Source organism: Telopea speciosissima, chromosome 1, assembly GCF_018873765.1.
Source record: "Telopea speciosissima isolate NSW1024214 ecotype Mountain lineage chromosome 1, Tspe_v1, whole genome shotgun sequence".
Classification (NCBI taxonomy): Eukaryota; Viridiplantae; Streptophyta; class Magnoliopsida; order Proteales; family Proteaceae; genus Telopea; species Telopea speciosissima.
This window is the reverse complement of record NC_057916.1, coordinates 29,120,648-29,144,525: the sequence shown is the minus strand read 5'-3', so window position 1 is coordinate 29,144,525 and position 23,878 is coordinate 29,120,648. Positions and strand designations below refer to the sequence as shown.

Below are 23,878 nucleotides of genomic sequence, written 5' to 3'. Positions count from 1 at the left end.
CTACATCGGCTGTATCGGGCAAAATTACCATTGAATCTCCTTAAAAATTGAGTTTTTGGACCATTTTATCCCTTGTTCGTATCGTGCTACCAATATGGTATCAGTATTGATGACTAGCAAAATCAGTACGTATCGCCCGATATGGGCAGTACGATACCGATACTTTCAACCATGATCTGTTTGAACTTCGAAGAAGAACGATGAGGATGAAATGTTGAATACAAATTTAATTAAATAGAAAAATTGAAGAAAAACAAACCGAATGGAATAAAAAACAGGAGAGAGAAGAAGTGGGTGGGTGCTTTTCATTTTTTACTATTTTAATGACAAAAAAAAAAAGTAAAAAATAGAAGATGAATGGTAGGTTAAATAGATTAGCATGTTACTATGTGAAAAGGAAGGGCAATCTGGGTATTTAAAAACATGAGGATAGAAGGAGATGTAAAAGTTTAAAAGCAGGGTAGTATTAAGAAGTTTAAGGTATGGTAGTTTTAGTAAATATAGGCTAAGTGTAAGTGTAGGGTAGTGATAATAATTGCCTCTTATGGAAAAGATTCTCAGAGCCACTACCATGGGAGGGTACGCTAGCAGTATGTTTTAGTTCATGGTATCCGATATCGGTTTGGTATCAGTCGAATCATTTGAATCAAACAAGAAAATACTCATTTTTGAATTTTCATTCGACTGATACAGTATCGTATTGGTATCGATCATGGCCTATACTGATTCGGATCTGCTGATTTGATTAGGGATGTAAACGGATCGAATTCGGTCGGATAGTGGTATTATCATATTCGTATCCGATTATATTCTGACTGATTCGGATAATATCCTATCGATTTTTTGACGGATTCGAATTCTCCTAAACAAATACGAACGCGAATCAAATATGGATTTTCAAATATCCATTTACATTCCTAGATTTGATACCCACACCTACAACCATGGTTTATGGTTTGCACCCTCTCTCTCCTTTTCACATAAAATGATCTTGCTACTCTTCTATGTAAAAAGTCATCCTTTTGTATCTTATTGGTGCGCTCCTCTCTCTTATTTGCTTGTAGAACATTTTTTCTTTTTCATTATTTAAATTAGAAAAAATTTGTCACTCTCCTTGCCCTATATTTATTCAAACTTCTTTATTTTTTTATTTTTTAATCATTCAAACCACACACCATTCCCGAAAGGTTAATCATCTTTTGAGATCGCGGAATGGCCAATATATACATTTTTTTTTATTCTCAATAAAAGCAAACTTCCACCTCTCTTTCTTAATTTGTAATTTTAAAATGCACAGATAACCCCTCGCACGATATAGTCCCATAGCTGATAGCACCCTCTCATGCAGCCCCCCTCCGTACTCTATGCATGTTCCTATCCCCCTTATGCACCCTCTACACTCTTTTATATTATTTGTTTTTTTTTGTTTTTTTGTTAATCACTCAAACCATACGCCAATCCCAACAGGTTAGCCACCTTTAGAGATCATGGAATGACAAATATTTCAAGATTATTTGTAATTCTCAATAAAAGCAAACTTATACCTCTCTTTTTAAATTGGATTATTTGTAATCCAAGAAACCTCTCATGGTTTTAATAAACAGCCATTATAAACTGATATATGGCAATAGTAATAAAAAACCGCTGCTAATGTGCTCCATAGGGCTGTGATTTTTTTATTACCGTAGTTATAAATGCCCAAGTTATTTGGTGGGAACTTTGCATCATTATTAATTATTTGGTGGGAACATGGTGGAAAATTGTCGGTGCATATTAGGTAGCGGTTTAGTAAAATTGTGTCTATATGTCTACATATCACCACGATATTTAATAATTATAGCTATATGTTAAATATTCCACGGCATTTTAATATTAACCACCGATACATACATATACAACTACGATTTTAAGAAACTGCGGTTGTATCCCTACTTTTAACTTTTGTTTTAGTAAAACACGTCACTATGTCCATTTTATAATTGCAGGTGCTTTGAACTGCTGTTAAACCATCATACAAAGTACATGTGGTGACAGCTTCTAAAACTACAATTGAAGGGTTAAACCGCGGGCATAGGTGTTTGCCAAAGTGCTACCGTTGAGCGTTTTCCTTGTAGTGATGGATGGATTGACCACAACAAACTTGATCAAAATATAAACCCATGTTAAATGAATCAACATGAAGTTTCAATGGTGCTTTCAATTAAGATGTATATGGGATCTTCTTCTTTAAAAAACAAAAACGAGAGTATGCATTAATGAGCTTCAATTAATCATCGATATAATGTTCTTTGAAGTTGATACTTAATTGTTGTTATTGATTTATAAAACATGACGTTTTACTAACGTGCATTTGTTGCGACTATTAAATTGAATACATGTCATCGATGTTGAAGTGACTTTATATCTTGTAGTATAGTGGAATAATTATCATGTCACTTCATAAAAACACTGGATAGTAACATTTTTGAGCACACAACTCTTTTATACCACATCTTTTCATATATCTTATCTAAAAATTTTAAATATTGAACTACCTATTAACCATGGGTTAGTTGGGCATAGCAATATAGGTTTTGATTTAAAAAGAAATTCAACTCTAAGGTGACTATTTATCTTACCAACATGATGAAATATTCTTACCTATGAGAAGAAAATCATGTCATGATTGGCAGCATTCAACCATGATCACAAGAAGTTAAAGGCCAACCTAGGCCATTACGCTTCTAAAATGGTTATAGATATGCAAACCAAGCTAGAACCCACAAATTTTATGGTACTAGACTGTTTGATGGTAAAGATTATAATTGTCATAATTCACTAAATATTTGATAATATGAAAACAAAAAAGAATGAATAAACATCTGGACCCATTCTATATGGGCAAGTCGTGGCAAATAATTTTCATAATTAATTACGTTATTTCAAGGACCTTCTTGAAAAAAGGAAAAAGGGCACATGGTAGAGAATTAAAAGAAATTAGGTTATGCACTTATAATTTGATTTTTTTTTTTATTTTTTTTTTGCATTGGTGTAATTTTCAAATATCGTAGCGACCATAGTAATAGTAGTTTTCGAATCTTATTTATATGATGAATATATGCATTTAGCTGAATACTTTGTAATATTACATCATTAATGCTTTTTTCAATGATCAATGTAATGTTGATAATTTTCATCTATAATATGTTACCAAATTATCTTCAAATCTTAAAAAAAGAAATATAAAGTAATATGACGAACTTCGTAATATTTAATGTGATTTTTTTTTTAATTGCATAATTTACGAAAATGTAACAATTACCACCAACAAACTTAATATTTAATATAAATTCATTTGCTCAAATGCATGTTATATGCGTTAAAATGTTGATATCACCAAGCTTTATGTTCGTGAACTGATCAAAACAATAGTCATCGTATTGATATATTATCCATATCTCATTTATGAGCGCGTTTGCCAAGTATATGGAATGCTTTAGAATCCCCAATATTAGGTCAATATTCCTTTCAATTGTGTTGTTAAGCTGTTAAGTGGTACATGGGTAAATAAAAAAGGGTAAAACTTCACTGAACAAACTCCTTTGTTAAGCCTATCAGGGCGGCCAAAATATCTACCACATGGCAGATTTGTTAAGGCCTGATTTTTTGTGTACAGGTAAACCCCAAGATCCATGTTCACATGTAAAATTTTAGGCCAAAAAGAGTTTGTCAATTGACAAATTTGATGTTTAAAAATTCAGAATTATAGGATAATGCACCTTAGTGGTTAGAGTATCATAGACGTGCATGGTTGTAGATGGGCATGCATGCCAATACATAGGAGGGTATTAAATCAAATTAAATTTGAATTTTTTAACATATAAAAACTCAGGTTTTGAATTTTGACATGTTTCTATTAGAATCACATCATATATATTTAATGGTCATAATTGTTGTATCATCATTTCCTTCCTAAACCCGTTTGTTCAATTGAGATTTTCTTTAAAAAACATTTATATAGATAACAAAATAATTTTTGAAATTTATCCATAAGAATAAAATTGCAATATTGATAGCATTTTTTTAACAATTTATAACAAAATTTAAATTGTGCCGTTTAATGATTCTCTACGTGCTACGATTTTGACGTTCATAATTGCTATATATTCTGTAGATTTTGAAATTTTAGGGTGTCCCTTCCAAATTAATAATTTTGTATCTTTAATGATTGGTGATTGGATAAACACGTGAATTTGTATCATCGATTCCTATTATGAAGAGTTTTATTTTTTGTGATATTTGATAAAAATTAAATAACTATTGTCATTTTGTTGTAGTTTGTGAATTAAAATGCATTTAATTTATAAACAAGGGTTAAGTTAATTACAAATTGTTTTTTTTACTCCCAAAAAAAAAAAAAAGAGTCATCCTGGTAAGCTTGTTTGAATAACCCAATTTTTTACCATGTAACATATATGATGGGCCCAAATTTCGTGAATAGATAGTCTCAAGGTTTCCAACCTATGTGTTGAGATTCAGCCCAACAAAATTCACCAAGTGGTAAAATATAGATTTAAAGTCTAGAAACTACAAGAAGCAAATGAGAATATTTGGATTGCTAAAATATAGAAGGATGCATGCAAATATAGTAGAAAAATATTTGATTGAATTAGGTCCTAAAATTTGACATATGGCCAATCTAACCCTAAACCTATTTATCTAATGGTCAAATTTATCAAGTCATTTAGTTACATGCCTAAAATTGGTGAGCCAGTCGCCACTTGCATGCAGGTTTATAGGCTCGTTCATGAATTCACCTTTATATATAGGCCCCAATGGGACCGTTGGAAAGTGGAGTTTCAGGCAAGAATGCGGGAGACAAGTAGCAGTTCACGAAGTAAACAAGTTCAGGAGGGATTTTATTTTAGACTGTATTCTAATAAGATTATTAAGTTAGCTTGTGTAAAGCAACCTTCACCTATACATAAAATTTAACAAGCGAATAAAAAAGATGTGACATAAGGTAATGTAGTGTTGCACTTATAATTTAATTTGATATTTTTTGCGAGTATAGATCTTTCTCTCCTCCGAAAAAACAAGTATATTAAATAGAAAACGAGATGAAAAGGTTAGTATTTGCCTTAGCGGACTTTTATCATTCATAAAATTACGAAGTATGTGTTCTTTGAAATCTTTTTTAAATCTTGATCATAATGGTAAATAAAATTCCCAATTGTATTCTACAAGCTTTTTACAAGTAATATATGGACAATTTTCATTAGATTAAGTTTTCTTTGACCATGGGTGAAAAGATTCGTATTTTAACCGTTGAATTAGACTCATAGAGTACAAACAACTTTGTACAATAAGGGGCCGACATATTTGACTGTTAATTTCCTTCACAGTGGGTGAAGGATAACTTCATACATTTGCATTACATTTATGTTATTTATGAGGAGCAACTTTTTATCAATGATTTGCATAAATCATAAATGAAATTAGATTGAGTAACTTCAAATAGGAAAACTAAAACTGTAACAAAATTTTATGTGATTCACACAATTCAATTTTGGTTTGATGTTTTACTATTGTGGAACTCTAAACGTTAACATAGTTATAATAATGGCAGATCTAGATGTATAATCGACATGGAAGTTATAAGGCAAAAAAAGGAAAAGAAATCTATATTTGTTTCTATTTGATTAATACAAAGATTTTTACAGTTCATAACTTTACCAAATTTGTTGAATTTATAACATTAATCATTTATGTGAATCCTTTAAGATACACTAGAGGTTTTTTTTTTAGTAAAGGACATATGTGAGTGAATACCTCGTATAGATTGTATTACCTTTTACAATTAAATAGCGAGGCTCATATAGGGAACGACCAACCGAGTGATAAATTTGTATGATCAATGAATAAAATTGCCTTCAAAGGTTTATGAGGGAAAACAAAAAAGCTTAGCACCATACATGCATAAGTCGCGTAACATGTGACTGAGGTCCTACTCATGCAATGAGACTCGCTAAACAATTACAACAATATTTAACAATAAATGAAACTATTATCATGATATATATATTTGTTTGGATGGATAATGAAATATATTATGAAGAAAAAAGAAAGGGATATACAAGCCCGAAGACAGAGAAAAACAAAAGACAAACAACCCTAATGCGGGTTAGGCTGTAATAGGGATATAGGAAGACCCCATATAACAATGAGCTTATTCCGTGGGGAATCCTTTAGAAGAGTTTGGGGAAGCAAATCAAGTTTAGCGAAAACATTAAAAATATGGCATTCCAAATATTGTCTAAGAAGCGATAATTGAAAGTTCATCTTCTAAGATTACGTTAATTCCAAATATGGAAAATATAGACACAAAAGACAAGCTTGCTAACTAGTCACAAACAATCTTCCTTTCAAAAGTCATGTCGATCCAAGGCCATTCATGATGAAGGTGGAGGGGTCTTCTTTTGCCCGATCAACATGAACTCAAAACTCGCTTCCAGATGGAGGAAGCAAAGGGACAAGTGAAGAACAAATGATTTGCATCTTCTTGCCCATTCTAGCAATGACAACAAAGGGGGGAGATCTGAATGTGACGGTGGATGAGAAAAGCCTAGGTTGGGAGGCAATTTGAAAGGGCTCACCAATTGATATTTCTTATTAGTATAAGATATAGAAGAATGCTTTTCAATTAGTTTCAATAATCATGTTTATGATGTAAAAAACCACGAACGCTAGAAGAAAGAAAAACAAGGAAAACAACAAAATCCACAACCACCAGTTTTGAAAATCTCTTCACTCTCAAAAGTTTCAAATGAGAAGAGGGGGAAGGCATAGAAAGGAGGGGAGAAAGAAAAAAAAGTGGAGGTTGCTTATTTATTTTGAAGAAAACAAAAAAGAAAAGAAAAGAAAAGAAAACGAAAGTCTAAAATGCGCCGGTGGAAAAGTAAGACTTGACCTTTCCATAATAACCACGCGGCCAAAGATCGTATAATTATACGTCATCTATCGTACACAAATACTTAGGTGTGTGAGCCATTTCTTGGGCAGTTTCAGTAGTTGTTATATAAAGAGTGCGTTAGCGTTACCTGTTCTAATGGGTATTTCATTTCATCTCTCCTGTTTCCTGTTTTACAAGGGTTTCGAGGTCCAAATTCTCTGCAAATAAACGGCAAAAAGGGCCCTGTGATATCGCATCCGATCTTTGAGAAAATTTCTTGACTTTTATTCTTATTCCTTTTTCTCCACATCGATTCATATCTGTTTATCCTCCTCGGTGTTTCAGACAAAGAATTGGAGCTAGCTCTGTTTTTGTATATGAAGCTTCGTAGCTGAATCACAGGAGATTTTTCCGAAGAGGTGGTGATGATCTAAGGTTCTTTGTAGTTGTGGAGCTGGTTGTCTATCGTTCTTTAGCAGGTTCTTGCTTCGGTTAGAATTCGAGGCATGGATGCCGATATCTTACGGGTGGTGAAGCAAAACTGTTTGAGTTATCGGGAGATATGTTGATATGCATGGTTTGGATGTGTAGTTGCTGAGCTCGACGATTAAGTTTAGCTTTTCTTTAGGTGAAAAGTGCAGCGTTTGTGATTTTGAAAGGTGGTGGTGCTGAGATCTAGGGTTTGGATTATCGGGTTTGATGTGTATGAGATATAGAATTTTGTTGTGATGGATATGGAACTCGCTGGGGATGTCGCTTCCCTCGACCCCGAATTGTTACAGCTCCCAGAGGTGTCTCCTTTGGCGCTTAAATCGAACCCTCACATTGCTGAAGAGTTGTTCACACAGTGGCTTTCACTTCCAGACACCAGCCGACTGGTATTTACTTTGGCATCGTTTGTGGCAAACGAATTTTCATGCATCTTCTTCGTTTTGGTTCATTTAGGATGCTTTGTGCAATGCCTCAATTTTCGTGTGGTGTTTTAAGTTATGCAATTTAGATCATCTCTGTTCTGTCTCTCCGTGTCTCTTTATCTCCACTTAGATTAATTTATTTTATATTGATCAGTGTTGGTGGTGGAATGAATTGACTTGAAGAGGTCTGAAATTACGCTGGCAATGCGTAGGCAAACACTATGACTATTTTTAACGAATTTGACAATTGTAATCACATCCTAGAATTTTTTTTTTTTAATTGTTTCTACCGTTAGCCAACTGCTGGAAACACATATTATCACCGAGTTGAAGCATTGCTGGATGCGAGATGTTATTCATTTCGTATACCGTTTAATTTGTTATTACATGGCTTCTTCCTGTTGATGGACGGTGAGTTTTGGCATTTCCTGGATTTTACTAATTTGTCTACATATTTCTCCCGAGCTGCCACTAGTTACGCATAGGCCCCCTTTCATTTTTACAAAGGAACTGCAATTGCTCACTTGGCTTTAGAGTGTTGATGTTTCAGTTGAGAGCAAACATCTGCCTTAATCACCCTTTCCAGTTGCTGAAAAATTCATCAAAGGTGACTGATCTCAAAACCCTTATGGCTATTGCAATTTGGGAAATTTTCTGGAGTATGAGTATATTCTATAGAAAAAAGGAGAGGAAGAATCATTCTGCTACCTCCTGATGGCCCTGTTTGACACTTTGACACTGCACTTCACAGGGTTGGTTGGGATTGATTTGGTCAAATCTGGGCTGGGTTGCCAACTTAGCCACACATGGATTGGGTGACTGAACCTGGAAAATATTCTGGCTGTGTGTGGGTGAATGGGTTTGTAGGTTGAAGCAAGGTTTTCCATTCTAAGCATCTGAAAAAATTACAATTGCTGGAACTGTGTTCAGTCATTGGTGTGAGGATGTAAAGGTCTGTTGGGGTTGATGATCTAGTCTGAGGTCTCATGAATCTTAGACTTCACCCAACTCCCTTTTGAAGTTTAAGTCTGTGTAGAAAAATCCTGGATAGAAGAGGGATTTTTCATGTTGGAAGCCAGGAGAAGACCTTGATCCAAACCCTTTTATTTCTGACCATTGGAATTCATAGATATGGCCTTGGGTGTGGTGCAATTGGAGGCACAAGAATCATGTAACTGACCCCTATTTGTTGGATGGTGAGTTTCGTTGACCAAGCATGGGATTATTGTATGAAAATGCATTTATTATGCTGCAAAGTGGGGGTTCTGGTTTATAAGGTGAAAATACTATTGTTTTTTAGGCTTGGAAGCCTTGTCTGATTTGTGATTGGTGAAGCTAATCTCTGTGTCAAGTAGTGTTTATTAGAAGATGAAATATTTCCTTTCTCCGTGTATGTGGAGGGAGGCATTAAGTTTGGAGCAGAAAATGAAAAATTGTTATTTGCAGCTCTCACATTTTTTTTTAATTTTTTTAATTAGGGGGGGGGGGTGCGGGAATAGTTATTTAGTGGTCGTATTACTACCTTTTTTTTTTTTGGGTGCAAGTGGTCGTATTACTACCTAAACTTATGAAATTGAGACTACTTGCTGTTTTTTTTGTCTACCTAATTAACAGGTTCTTGTCTCCATTGATTCTGTACTTTCGAAATGTTTAATACGTTCCACACATCTGAACTTTCCTCCCATCTCTTTCTTCTGTATTTTCTATTTCATTTTTCCATCCAGTGCCTAACTTATGTATACCTCAATGTCAGTCTATATTGCAATTTGTTTCATTTATATCTCTGTTTCTTCTTATCTATATTGCAGTGCTGGGTGATAGCAGTAGAACCCACCTGGTATGAACTTGAAAATAGGATTTGTAGTTTCAATATTACATTAAATTAATGTAGAAGAAAATAGCTATATCTCATATTCTAATAAACATTATATTGGATTTGACATCAGAAAAGTATGATGGTTTCTTCTAGTAATGTTACTGGATGAAGGTGCACCATAATAGTGGGAATAGGTTGTTGGTTGTGTAGTTTGGAAAATTTCTAAAGAATAATTTTCTCTATGTTACAACTTACATGCAGGTAAAATCTTTGCTTGATGATGCAAAGGCAGGTGCTCTCACAAATGTCCCTGGTAACTCTACTACATCCAATGCCGCTGTCAGCAATTCATTGCCTTCAATGTTTCCTGCTGGCAGCGCACCTCCACTTTCACCAAGAAGCATTTCTGGCTCTCCTCGTGTTATGAAACAGAGAGCAGGTCCTTCTTCTTTAGGTTCTCCTCTAAAACTAGTCAGTGAACCTGTGAAGGAAGTCATTCCTCAGGTAATAATTAGTTTCATCTCATTTTTAAATTGTTATGTGGTGATTAGTGTTTCATTACTCTTCACCTGACAATATCAGTTGCTTCTATGCTTAGGTCTATGAAGGTTATGTAGCATGATATTTGATGTGGATATTTATATAGAATGCCTTAACTTCCTGCAGTTTTACTTTCAAAATGGGCGTCCTCCACCAAATGAACTGAAAGAGCAGATTTTGTCTAGAATTGATCAACTTTTCTATGGTCACATGGATGGACTGCAAAGTCATGGTGAGACACACATTTGATGCTAATGTCATAACTTCTTTTTTTCTCATCTCTTGCTTGAGTGCATTTCTTTGTTTTTTTCTTTTTTTTTTTGGGGATAAAGTAGCAAAGTCTTATTGGGCGCATTGCCGAGAAAGCTTTATATCGTTCCAAATTTGCATTAGTATAAAGAACAAAACAAGTTATACATATTTCTCCCCATCAAACCCTTTTATGTTCACTGTTGTCCTGACGTCACAATACTAGTTTTTGCCTGATGTATGCAAAATCCCTCCCCACCCCATTTCGAGCTAGAGCATCTGTCAAGGAGTTGGCACTTCTAGGCTGCCAATAAGATGAGACTCCCCTGATTGTATAAGAACCTAGCTCTCAAACAAGATGCGTGAGCTTTGAAGTGACTTCTCTATTACGCAAAGCCGATGTATAAATACCATCTTTTGTTTAAGTTCATTGAAAAAAATGAATTTGTTTTCTATTAGTACAGCTTTCTCTTCTCTTGCTGATTAGGATTTTGCTTATGTTTTTTGTTTGGGTGAATAATTCCTGCTGCCTGGTACTTCTTCTGTTTCATAATGCCAGAATTTAAGGCAGTTACGAAAGAAATCTGCAAGATACCATCATTTTTCTCCACTGCTCTTTTCAGAAAGATTGATGCTAACTGCATTGGAGTTGTGAAGAGGTATGTTCTTCCTGAAATTATTAAGTGTTCAGTTTGAAGTCTGTGAGATGATCAACATTACTTAAGTATGTCCAAATTTCCATCAAATTTACTCTTGAAACATATGGAACTTACCTCCAAATATAATCTTAGTAATGTATTATTATTCAGATGATTAATGATGCTGATAAGGCTTCGGTCATATCCTTATGTGTCTGTAGGGATGCGTTTGTTGATTATTGGGTCAGTACTAACAGGATGACAATGGATATAGCAACACAAATATTTACAATTTTAAAGCAACCGGATCGTAGATACCTCACTCAGGTCTGTAACCTGATTCTCTGAGATCTTATATACTTGTGTTTCGTAGCTCTTCCTTATAAATCTGATTAGCATGGAGCATGATCTAGGTCAATGATGAAATCAGTTTGAAATTGAGTTGTTGTCTCTGCAAGTCTGCAAACATTTGTTTTATGTTTGTGATTCTCTTCGATTTCTGCAATCTTTATATCTTGGCTGTAGGATGATTTCAAACACGTTCTTCGAGAACTTTTGGCAACTCATCCGGGGTTGGAATTCTTACAAAGCACGCCTGAGTTTCAGGAAAGATATGGTATGTTATAAAACAGTCGGCTGTTTATTATAATGCAATATGTGATAGGTTCCTCGAATTTTACTTCATACTGTTATGATAATTCAAGAGTAAGAACAGTATGTTATTTTACTTGAAGCCAATATTGTATGTTATTAAAATTTTCTTTGGTACCAACAACGACAAACATGAAACAACAACAACAACAACAATAATAATAATAATAATAATAATAATAATAATAATAATAATAATAATAATAATAATAATAATAATAATAATAATAATAATAATAATAATAATAAAAATAAAAGAAGTGCTGGAAATTGTGACTCTGGTGATTGATTAGATGTGCATTTCTGTCCAGTCCAGTAATTTGGGGGGAAAATCTAAGCACGCTATATAGATCTGTTGAATAAAACAGGGGTTTGGTCTCTACTTTCTAGTCTTGAGGGTTTTTTGATTTCTCCGTATATTGTTGTCCTGACAGAATTTTTGGTAACTAATATGAGTACAGCTCGATAGCATAGTTATCGCAGGTTTGAGGGTTGAATTTAGGTTCTAATGTGCTTCTGTAACCCACGTTGTAGGAGTATATTGGGGCTCCAAAACTGGTTCACAGCTGGCCCATAAATTGGTGCTATGGAGTAGCCTATATTTGGTCTTATTTAATCCATATCAAGCCAGCAGCTGAAGGAGTTATTCTTATATTTCAAGTGGGCCCATGACCGCTGATGGAGATTGAAGACCCAAAATACTGTTCATGTGAAGAGTGTCACAGCCCATATTGTCTTGTGTGGGAATGCTTCTAGAAGATCCTGTGGGAGCCAAGACCAGATTGCGTAGGGAAGAAATAATCCAGCATATCATCTACTTGCTATTTTTGCTTAGTTTCTAATTTCAGATTTGGATAGTAGGCTTGGTTTTTATTGAGAAGTTTCTATTTCAGTCCTTTGTTTCCTTTTATATTAGTTTTAAGTTGCAACTATGTAATTGCTTGGGGAATAAGTTATTAATCCCCATTGCTAGAATTTTTTATTTTAGGCAAGTTTGTCCTATATAATGCAATGGACCTTAGGTTCTTACACACGATTTATTGAAGATGAATGATGTTTTGCTTTGCGCAATACAATTGCTGTGAGATGCAGTGAGGTGAGAGATCCAGGGAAGAGTGAGAGACTCAACCATTCTATCCTTCTTCTTCCATTCCATCTCCTTTCTCCCTCTTGTTTCTATTTTGATTTTGCAACCCTGCAACTAAACAACTGAGACCCTTCTTTGGAGTTATTGGTCTTCTTCGGAGGCTCTTCAACAACCCCCACAGCCACTGAAGATTGGTGACTTATCTGAGAGTCAACTTCATACTTGCGGCTGGTTAGTTTCTATTTTCATATTGCTGAATCAAGCTTGCTGATCTCTGCAACCTGAGATCCTATAGAGCTGCTATTTTGGGGATCTAATCTACCGTCCAAGATCTCCACTCGATTACCAGGAAGTCCTGAACTGAGACCTGTAGTTTGGAGTTTGAGAAGCCTCTAGATCAGCACCTGTGATTCTCTGGTTTCTTCAAGTTCCTGCTACAACTTCTAGTAGCTGTATTCATGCAGGAATTGATCTGATCTGAACCATATTGGGAGGGCTACTTCCTCATCTGGAGAACTCCAATCAATCCAGATTTGAAGTTATATTGCTGGCTGGTTTGGTCCGTCTATCATCTATGGTCAGTCTTGCTTCCACTCTTGTCGATGGGAAGCTCTTGTCTGGCGACTAAACCTCTTTTATTGACATTACCTTTGGTTTCTTCACCTACTCGTCCTCAATTAACATTCCCTTCTCCTACTCCCTGATTGTAGACCATCCTTTTCCTTGCTCTTTCCACTGCAAGGTCTAAACCACTAACCTTCTATCTTCATCACCCACTGATATCTCTGAATTTAGAAGTCATATTGGCCTGAGATTTTCAGCAATACTTCACCTGTTATATACCTAAACTCGATAGGGATTCAGGCCCATTTGAGACCTACAGCTGCTGGATCTGAGTTGAGTAATTTCTGATCATATACACTTGCAGCAGCCCTGTTTAGCTGCTGGTTGTTGACATCTATTGTTGGGACTGTTAGACCTTATTGTGGATGATATTTGGGCTTGGGTTATTCTGTAAGTAGCCTTACATTACTAACGTTAGAGAGTTTATGAAGGTGCCACATCTACATGTTTTGGATTGATGAATGATTTCAGCTAATCTTCTAGTGTTCGCATAGGTTGTGAAGTAGTTTTGTAGAAAGAATATGACAGTGTAGGTTGGGATTTCTTGAACTTTTCTTTGAAAAAGAGTGGTTTCTAGTTTGATCTAAGGATTTTTTGTGGCCAGTCCATCATTACAGTTATGATTAATGGGTCCCAGAAAAGATTTCCCAGTGCTAGAGGAAGGGTTTAATGGAGAATTTTCCATTCTGTTGGAGTTCAAATCCACATGTCAGCCCTATTAATGTAGTTCTAGCTAGGGTAAAGCCCTACTAGAAGCCAATTAAACCAGGACCAATAACAAGAAACAAAGGGGCTGCTGGTTCTGCAGTTTCAGTAGGACAGAATTGCAGTTTTAGGTCAAATCTAGGGCTTAGGTTAGGATAATGGAAAGGGGGCTTAGGGGGTATGGCTAGGCAGGTTTATAGGACTCTAATAATGTAGGTATTATAGAGTTTTAAGTGTTTTGAAAATTCTGTAAAACTGGACAGCAAGATCTAGGGTTTAATGGAGTTAGGGTTTATGGGATTCAAACAAAAAATAAAGGGGATCAATTGGGGGAAAGGATTAGAGGGTTAGAAGAAGAAATTGGGTGTCAAACATACTGGAGATTCCACTGGCAGCAGCTTGAACAGATGTGAAGGATAGAACCACCTTCGAATTGAAGAAGATCCTCCCAGCCGTCACGGCTTAAGGAGTCAACCGGATTCCACCAGTCCCTTTCCACCTTGATAGAACCACAAGGATGCACACTCAACAGAGCAGGGCAGCAGCTATGGCAGCAAACAAAAAGCTTTTCATTAATCAAATTCGTGTTCAAGGCTTTGCCCCCTTACAACCTTATATAAAAGACTCAAAAATAGACTTTTACTCTAAAAAGGAAAGCCCTAACCCAATTCCTAACCCATTAGGTAACTTAAACTGACTAGGAAACTAAAATAGACTCAAAATAGAGTCCTAATGGCTTAAAAACAACTTAAACTACTTAAAATAAAGAAGATTCCCTACTAGCCAATAGGATATAAGAACCTCTTAGCCAATAGGATCACTTCACTTAAATTAGACCAATTGAACCAATTGGATGCAACCAATTTAAACCGGTTCAATTAAAAACATAAAAATAGACTAAATATTGGGCTAATCCCGTATGCAACCTATGTACCCCTCTTTTAGGCCCATAAAAGTGGCCTATTACATAGAAAACCCATGGGATCAAAGGCCTAACATACATATAACCCAACCCTAGACTTATTTCTAAAGAAATAAGCACATTTCGGTGACGAATCTGCATCACCTATCCTTGCTTGGTGGTGGATTTTTTTTAAATAACTAGCTGATTTTTAAAAAAAAAATTTATTTAGAAGAGGAAGAATGATAACAGTACACTGTGGAAGGTCTAAGAACCACCTCAACCAAGAACTGTTATTTAACTTTCCAAAACTAGCATCAACTCCACGCTTTTCACCTCCAATTATTTAATATTATAAAAGCAAGCTCCACCCTTCGACCATCGTGAACCTTCATCTGATTTTCACCTCAGCAAATTTGTTCCGAGCTGCTGGAAAAAAGAACAGAATAACTGTTTCTTCAAACCTAGTTGTATATCTCGTTTTGTTTTGGCTGAAAAATCCGAAATATTTTGTTTCGGTGGCCGAAATGTAAATTTATTTCACTAAAATTCTTCATTTGAGTTTTCCATCTGTTTGGGCTGCATCGGCCGGAATAGATGGGAATTGTAGATTTGGAATCTTTTTTTTTTTTAGGTTACATCTGTTTGGTTTTAGCTTGAGCTAAAATGAAAGCCCATTTATAACTAAGCTTCAATGGACCCTCATTGTACCCCATTTCAAAGGTTTCCAGTGTTCAACCCAGTACTTTTTATTAGTTGTCATGTGATATTGTTCTATAATTCTTGCAGTAAAAAAGAGATTATGATTTATTTATTTATATTTTTAAATAAATTTATTAAAATTTACTGAAATATGTGTCCAAAATATGTCTGAAACTGCAGAAAAATTTCATTTTAGGGACCCAACCGAAATGACCACCAAAACACAAAAATTACAGCTAAGCATTCAAGTGGACCTCTTCACGCAAAAAATCATATAAGGACCTCGTCCTTCTCTCATTTCAACCATTTATCTGAACCCTTTTGATGTAGGAGCACTTCCTTGGACCGGGCCGAACTTGTTTGAGAGCCTCGACCGAGAACCGGGCCCGAATTGAGATTTGGGTCTAGTAGGATATTAGTAGCTTATTAATTTATTTGGATTTATCTTGTAACGTGTTGTTTTACTTAGGCTATGTAGTTGTAGAGGTCCATTCCATTTTTAGTCTTAGAGTTTGACTCCATTATAGTTTTTAGATTGGGATTAGGAGTTTTATATTTTTCTTTATATATGCAAGTGATGTAATCAATGAACAATTTGATAATGGAATGATATTGGTTTTGTTTGAGTGCCTGCATGGCCTGTCCGTACTTTCCCCCTTTCTTCCCTACGATCCTTCTCTCTCTTCCCTATCTTCCCTGTGAGACCTTTCCCCTCTCTATCCCCTCTTCTTCTTATTTTTTCTACTCCTACTCTGTTCTAGTGGCACTAGCAGTAAGTAACCTTTTTTTAATTTCGATCTCTCTCCTCCCTTACTTTTCCCTTCTCAGATCTCAGGTATGTCATATGTGAAGTCCTTCTGTAGGTGATTCAATTCCCTAAGACCCAAAGCCAAAAGCCCTTTGGTCTTAGTTATCATACTTGCAACCGAGAGTGGTTCCTGTTCTACCACCAGGAACTACTTCAGGTAGGGTAGGTAGACATAAATTTCAGCTCCATCGGAGTCTTGTCCAGGGAGATCTAACCTTTGTAGAAATATGAGATACCGCTGGTTATCTCCCATCGGGAGGTTGAAGGACAACTTCTCAGTTGCTCTTTGATTTCCTTATATTATTTTATTTTCCTAAGAAACCCCTGCCCCTTCTCTCTTTTCCCTCTTATCACTTTATTTTTATTCTGTTCCAAGATGGTCCTTATACTTTAAATCTTATTACCCATCTTGTCCTTTTCTTTTAGCGTTCCTTAATAATCCTGTCATAATCTGAATATTTACAGTTTTGTAGTCCCTTTCAATTGTTGAGCTGTGTTATATTTGGATGGGCTCATACCGAACCCAAATAGGGTTTTGTGACCCAGGTTCCGCATCAATTTGGTTTCAGAGAAAACTTGCCCATGGATTCCTTTATGTTCAAGACTAGAGTTTGCTTGCCCATTGGAAAGCTTGCTATTTTATTCATTGATGGATGGCAAAGCGACAATTTCATCTCGTGGTCCATTGTAGAGATGTTATCAAAGACTAACGAAATTATCATTGAATCTGAAGATGATGTTTTCGTTGAATTTTTAATTTCTCCGTATGTTGATGGTACTTATCGGGAGGTGTTTGATTCTTCGGAACACATCGTCAAAATTGGTCGGCAATGGTTGGAAGAGAGAAAGGGCGTCGTTGATTGTGACAAATTTGTTCACCTTACAGCCTTCTTACATGCACCATATATTTGTTCATCAAGGATTAGCTGACAGGAGGGTGGAACTTGGTGCAATGGTAAGGTTGCTCCACTGTGACCAAGTGGTCACGGATTCAAGTCTCTGGAAACAGCCTCCGCCGCGAAGCGGGGGTAAGGCTGCGTACATTATGACCCTCCCCAGACCCCGCAATGGCGAGAGCCTCGTTCACTGGGTATGCCCTTTTTAAGGATTAGCTGACAAAGTTTGTTCAAAGCTGAAAGAGGCAGCATCGGTAATCCAGCCGCAACAAGAACTGCTAATAACGGCAATGGAAGACAAGAAGATTGTGGATCAAGTAACGACTAAATCCAGTAACGTGAAAGACATTCCCCATCATAAGTTCGTTCTCCCCCATAAATGTGCTAGATGTGGATGCAACGCCAAAGCTTCATTTATTGGATTTTTTCGCAGTTGCAAACAAGGAGCAGATGGCCCCTGTTCGTGTGCTTTTATTTCCATCGTTCTACAAAACGCGTGGGCGAGTTTTTCTCAACAGTAAGGGAATTGATGCATGAGCACTTCCTTGGACTTGGCCGATTCTGTTTGAGAGCCCCGACCAAGAACCAGGCCCGAATTGAGATTTGGGTCTAGTAGGATATTAGTAGTTTGTTTATTTGGATTTATATTTATCTTTTGTTTTACACTGCTTGGGTCTCGTAGTATGTTAGTAATTTTTATCTTTTGTTTTACACGGCCACGTAGTTGACTAGTTGTAGAGTTCCATTCCATTTTTTGTCTCAGAGTTTGATTCCATTATGGTTTTGGATTGGGACTAGGAGTTTTTTATATTTTTCTTTATATTTGCAAGCAGTCTAACCAACGACGGAAATTTGATAATGGAATAATATTGGTTTTGTTTGAGCGCTTGTGTGGCCTGTGCAAACTTCCCCTTCTCTTCCTTGCGGTCCTTCTCTCTCTTCCCTATCTTCCCTGCATAGTTATCAAGACGTCACGCGAGGCTTAGGCGTCCAGGCGCCTTGGTCGCCTCGCGTTTGGAGCCCCTCCAATGTGTTGGGTCGCCTAGACGCCTTGACAGCTATGCTTCCCTGCGAGACCTTCTCCTCCCTATCCCTCCTTATTTCTTCTACCCCTATTCTGTTCTTGCAGTACTAGCAGTTACCCTTGTTTTGATTTCGGTCTCTCTCCTCCCTTACTTTTCCCTTCTCAGATCTTAGGTATGTGAAGTCCTTCCACAGGCGATTCAATTCCCCTAAGACCCAAACCCAAAAGCCCTATGATCTTAGTTATCATACATGCAACCGAGAGTGATTCCTGTTCTACCGCCAGGAACAACTTCAGGTGGTTTGTTCTGATGGGTCGAGTACTGTGTCTCTGGAGTGTTAGTTGCACTTCATAGGGCTGGGGAAGGTAGACATTATCCCAAAATTTCTGCTCTATCGGAGTTCTATTGAGGGAGATCCAATCTTCGTAGAGTTCTGAGTTACTGCTGGTTATCTCCCATCGGTAGGTTGAAAACAACCTCTCAGTTGCTTTATGAATTTCAGCTCTATCAGAGTCCGTTTTGGGGGAAGATCCAATCTTCGTAGAGTTCTCAGTTACTGCTGGTTATCTCCCACCCAGAGGTTGCAAAAAACCTCTCAGTTGCTCTATGATCTTCTTATATTATTTTGTTTTTCTAAGGTACTCCTGCCCCTTCTCTTTTTCCCTTTTATCCCTTTTTTTTTATTCTGTTCCAAGATGGTCCTTATTCTTATTGCCCATCTTGTCCTGTTCTTTTAGCTATTCCTTTCAATTGTTGAGTCGTGTGTTATTGGGTGGGCCTATTTTTTGAAATTATGAATTTTGATGTCTTGGAAGAAGGATTATGTCCGTTTGCGGTGTAGGATAAGCCTCTGCCATATCAAAATAATATACTGAATATTACCAGTCTCTGTCCGATGCCTGAAGGGTTTGATGTGAAAACATCAGTAACGAAAGGTAGGAGTTCAGTGGTGGTTACAAAGGCAAAGTTTGCAAACAGGACAACATAACATTGTGCTAATGGAGGCTTTGAAGCTTAAGGACATTGACCCAATGCCTTTCATGTTAACATGTTTGTGTTTTGGCTCTCACAGTTGCTTGCTTGCTTCTTTGTTTACTTTGGTTCAACATAGTTGGGTGTAAAGGGTCAATGTACTTCTTAAGTTGACTGGAGTTTTAAGTCTGGTATGAGTATTCATTACAGGGAGCTTGGGGATGCCATAGTCGCCAATATACTGTTTATTTTCTTTCTCGTTTGTCTACTGACTGGGTTTTTCCAATTCATTATTAATAACTTTGATATCTATTTTGCGTCCCAGAAACTGAAGCATGTAGTAAAAATAGCCTATCGCATAAAGCTTTTTCAATCTTCATTAAGAGAGTCTGTTAGTTGGTTTCTTTTTCATTTGTAGTGAGCTTCAAAACTAGATATTTGTTAAATCCATAGCCTTCCATATCTATGCAACATCTGGAATGGCTCATCAGCCCTTCACTTAAATCCATAGACTTACATGTCTATACAACATCTACTAAATCAAGACTTCCATGTCTGTGCAATATCTGGAATGGCTAAATCAAAGGTGCCCTAACCAAGCTTGGCTAGGTAAGAAAACTTCAAAATATTTTTTTCCTTATATTGTGTGCATCTGGAAATAGAACTCTGGTGCCTTGTGACTAATTTGCTATTCTGTTGATGGTGATGAATAGAAAACTCGCTGCTGTGGTAGCCTGGTAGGAGATGATCATATTTTGTTCGACTAGTTTTCACTTTTCAGTAGGGACAGTCTAATTCCAAATTACAGTTTGTCCTAAGAAAAAAGTTGCATTATGTTTTGATGCCTCAACCTTATTTATTGACCCCATGAGTATGAGCATTATTTCCGAAGTGCTTAGAATGGGTTACATTCTCTGAGTTTTTGGTGTACTCTTTACTGTTCCTTTTGACATACTCAGGCAGTTTATGATTTTGTTATAACTTTATAAGATGCCCGTGACTTGACATCTTTTGTTAGCTTTTACCTTGAAATGTTCTCTTCATCCTTGATACCATTAAGCATGCATTTACCATATATGATGGACTATAACTTGAATTTGTTCTGTTAATGGACCAGCCGAAACTGTCATATACAGAATCTTTTACTATGTGAATAGATCAGGAAATGGCCATCTTACTCTCAGGGAGCTGAAACGTGGAAATCTAATTGCTGCAATGCAACATGCAGATGAGGAAGAGGATATTAATAAAGTTCTGAGGTAGGCATGCAATCTGAAAAGTTGGTAATTGGTTTCTATTAGAAAAGAATTCACTATGTAGTTATCCTTTAATGTTATTCCTTCTGTTCTAATTCACCTTATCATCTCCTATGAAGTGTGTGTTAAAGTCACTTTTAGTTGCAATTTGGAAAACTTTCCCACCTCAAAAGGAGTCTTGACATAGAATGTTTTATTCAGTGGCCAACATGGTCGAAAAGTTTGCTTCACATTAGGAGGAAATTCCTGGTGCATCATTTGACATGGAGAAGAAGCCAGGACCAAGGTGGCAACCTGTCAATGTATTATTCTCTTTATAAGGCCCGAATTTTAGGTCCAAAGGGGGGTGGTTTACATGAAATTATTATTTTAATTAGGTAGTTAATATTAGTAGTGGGCCCCATAGTTGGCATGGCGTCTAGATGACCCAAGACGTTGGAAAGGGCATAAAATCAAGGCGACACCAACTAGGCGACCAAGCGTCCAAGGTGCCCAAGCATAGTTGTCACGACGTCACGGCGATCCAAGTCGGTGGAGGGGTTTCACGTCGATATATCGACATGTAACGCCATGGCGAGCATGTCGACCATGTTTTATTTTTTATTTTCTCTATTTTTAATGTGTTAATAGATGTATACTCAAGCCATGTTTTATTTTTTCTCTATTGTTTCTCAAGTTTTAAGAAGAAAATTCAGAAATCGAAGAAGAAATCGAAGAGGGAAAGAAGAAATCGAAAGAAATCGAAGAGGGAAAGAAGACAGGAAGAAGAAATCGAAGAAGAAATCGAAGAGGGAAAGAAGAAATCGAAAGAAATTGAAGAGGGAAAGAAGAAATCGAAGAGGGAAGAAGAAATCGAAGACAGGAAGAAGAAATCGAAGAGGGAAAGAGAGACAGGAAAAAGAAATCAAAGAGGGTCGCCATGGCGTAGGTCGCCATGCAACCCTCTCCAGCGCCAGGACGCCATGGCGACGCCATGACAACTATGTGCCCAAGTCAACTGGATGCCTTGACTGGGGCCCATTAGCTATTAGTTAGGAAGTCATCTTGTTAGATAAAGTTTATCCTATTTGTCGGACTTAGTTTAGAGAAGATAAGGTTTTAGTTTTGAGTTAGCTTAGGACTCTTTCTAAAGAGTCTACTTATGGAAGGGGTTATTTATCTATTTAAGGTGTTATTTCTTTTGTTATGTCATTGCTTGAGTCAAGTAGGAAGCTTAGGTTAGACTTCTATTTTATGTCTTTTTTCTGTTTTATAAATACATGTAAGAGGCTAGACCTCACCCACAATTTGGAATTATGGTAGTAGAATTGTTTTGATTTGAAAATCAAGTTGTGTGCTCTCTCTCCTCTCTCCCCCCCTCCCCCCACAATTTCTCTTTCCTTTCTTCTCTCTTTTCTCTCATTCTTCTTTCCCACCACGAGCAGATCCTCCATCATCTTATCTGCATCAATGGTACAACTGTACAAGTAGGATATAACCCTGTGGCAGAACATATTAATATAATAACAACATATAATTAAAAGATATAGAAAAGAACAGAGGACTAAGTACATTATTAGTTGAGGCCTTACAGATAGATGATACATTGAGGAAGCCTCCTTTGCCAGCTCCAGTTGGCACATTCATTTGACTTGTATCCATGTTCCATCCAAATATGCCATAGTCCTTGAATAAGTTCCCATATATTGCCCAGTGGATTGTGGGTCCAGCCAGGTGGAAGGGTGGGGAGAGGAATGTAAGAGCTTTGTTGTTGCCATGGTTCATTCTGGACAACCAGTGTGCAAGTTCTGTGTTGCCATGCATTTTGGAGATTTTTCAGGTTGTATTATGGGACCCCTCATGACTAGTTAAATCTCTCATGGCTCTACCTGCCATTTTACCCTATAGACCCATGATTAAGGTAACGATATTGTGGTATATCTTGGTGGCTATGAACGTATTATTTATATGCATGGACACATGGGAAAAGATCTACTCATCAAGAAGAATTTGGGAAACAGCGAGGAAACTTTATTTTTTTTTGGGCGCTTACGTTGCATAAAAATAAAATATTACTTCTATGCTGGAAAAGAACTCAATACAGGACATTTGCATATGAATTTATTTTCAACCTTTGAACTGAATATTACAACAATATTATGTTATGAAATCTATTGGGTACATAGTGATAGTTGACAACACATAAGCATGTCTTATTAATACTTTCCCAGCTAATGAAGCTCTAATGTTTGTAGCACATTTAGTCATAGATAAGCAAATGAATTGGTAATTTGGCAGAGACGCAGTGGCAATTTGTCACTGGCCATATGAGCCTGAGTCCAGCCAAAGGGCATGGTCGACTCTTCACAACCAGGTTGGCATTAGCTTTTCTATCTAGATTAACATCTAAAGATAATGCTGTGACTAAAGTTTGGGATTAGTTTTACATGGCTATTTGCCACTCCATTTTATACCTTTTGTTCCATTTCTGTACCTAACAATATTTGAATACTTACTTTTGTTTGTATAGGTCTTTTAAGTGGGACCTTGAACTGTGGTCAATAGATGGACACAGACGAGTCAGAAACTGAGGTGCATTAGGGAGTTTAAGTGAGCTGGGGAAAAAAATTAAGGGTTCAGGAGTTGACCATTCCCCCCCCCCCCCCCATTTTAAAAAATTTACACTTTAATGCTGGACTATCTTATGATTCACATACCTATGGACAAGTGCTGACATAGGTTATAGTAGAGTTTGTTTGAGTCATATACGAGGTAGGCCTTTTTTCCCCTCCCCAAATGCATTCTATTGATGCCAACTAATTCCAAAGCAAAACCTGAAGTTACAGCAAAGAACAAGTGCAAGAGAGAGAAAAGATGTTGGGTAATCAAATAATCACTAACTTGGTTGAGAAATATAGACTGAAACCTTCAGATAGATGAATGAGACAAGGGAAGATGAAGAGTCTCTGTCCTTTCTGTAAAGGAAGAGCTCCAGTGTTTGCATAAAGCCATAAACCACAATATCAAAGAAAAAAACCTCTGAACTTCCAAGTTGTGTACAAGCCCCCCTCCCATGTAGAACTGGCCTGGAATTCACCGAACAAGGTTGCTTCTTCTGGAATCTTAAAGTACCTCTGGGCTCCTCATGCAGGTTATTTCCTCTATACCTTCAGTTTTCTAATTG

General features: G+C 36.7%; 1 protein-coding gene across 3 annotated transcripts in view; it reads left to right on the top strand.

Moving 5' to 3' along the window:
• Nucleotides 1–7,079: 7,079 nt before the first annotated feature.
• Nucleotides 7,080–23,878, top strand: part of LOC122668061 (serine/threonine protein phosphatase 2A regulatory subunit B''beta-like) — a 36,802-nt gene continuing 20,003 nt past the window's right edge. For 2 of the 3 annotated variants that reach the window (XM_043864618.1, XM_043864610.1), the window contains exons 1-7: nucleotides 7,080–7,809; nucleotides 9,923–10,165; nucleotides 10,328–10,433; nucleotides 11,010–11,109; nucleotides 11,310–11,415; nucleotides 11,614–11,704; nucleotides 20,577–20,718. In XM_043864618.1, the coding sequence (XP_043720553.1) occupies nucleotides 7,660–7,809; nucleotides 9,923–10,165; nucleotides 10,328–10,433; nucleotides 11,010–11,109; nucleotides 11,310–11,415; nucleotides 11,614–11,704; nucleotides 20,577–20,718 (938 nt within the window). In that variant the 5' untranslated portion in view covers nucleotides 7,080–7,659. The remainder of the gene's footprint in view (nucleotides 7,810–9,922; nucleotides 10,166–10,327; nucleotides 10,434–11,009; nucleotides 11,110–11,309; nucleotides 11,416–11,613; nucleotides 11,705–20,576; nucleotides 20,719–23,878) is intronic. The other variant, XM_043864626.1, reaches the window with a different exon arrangement.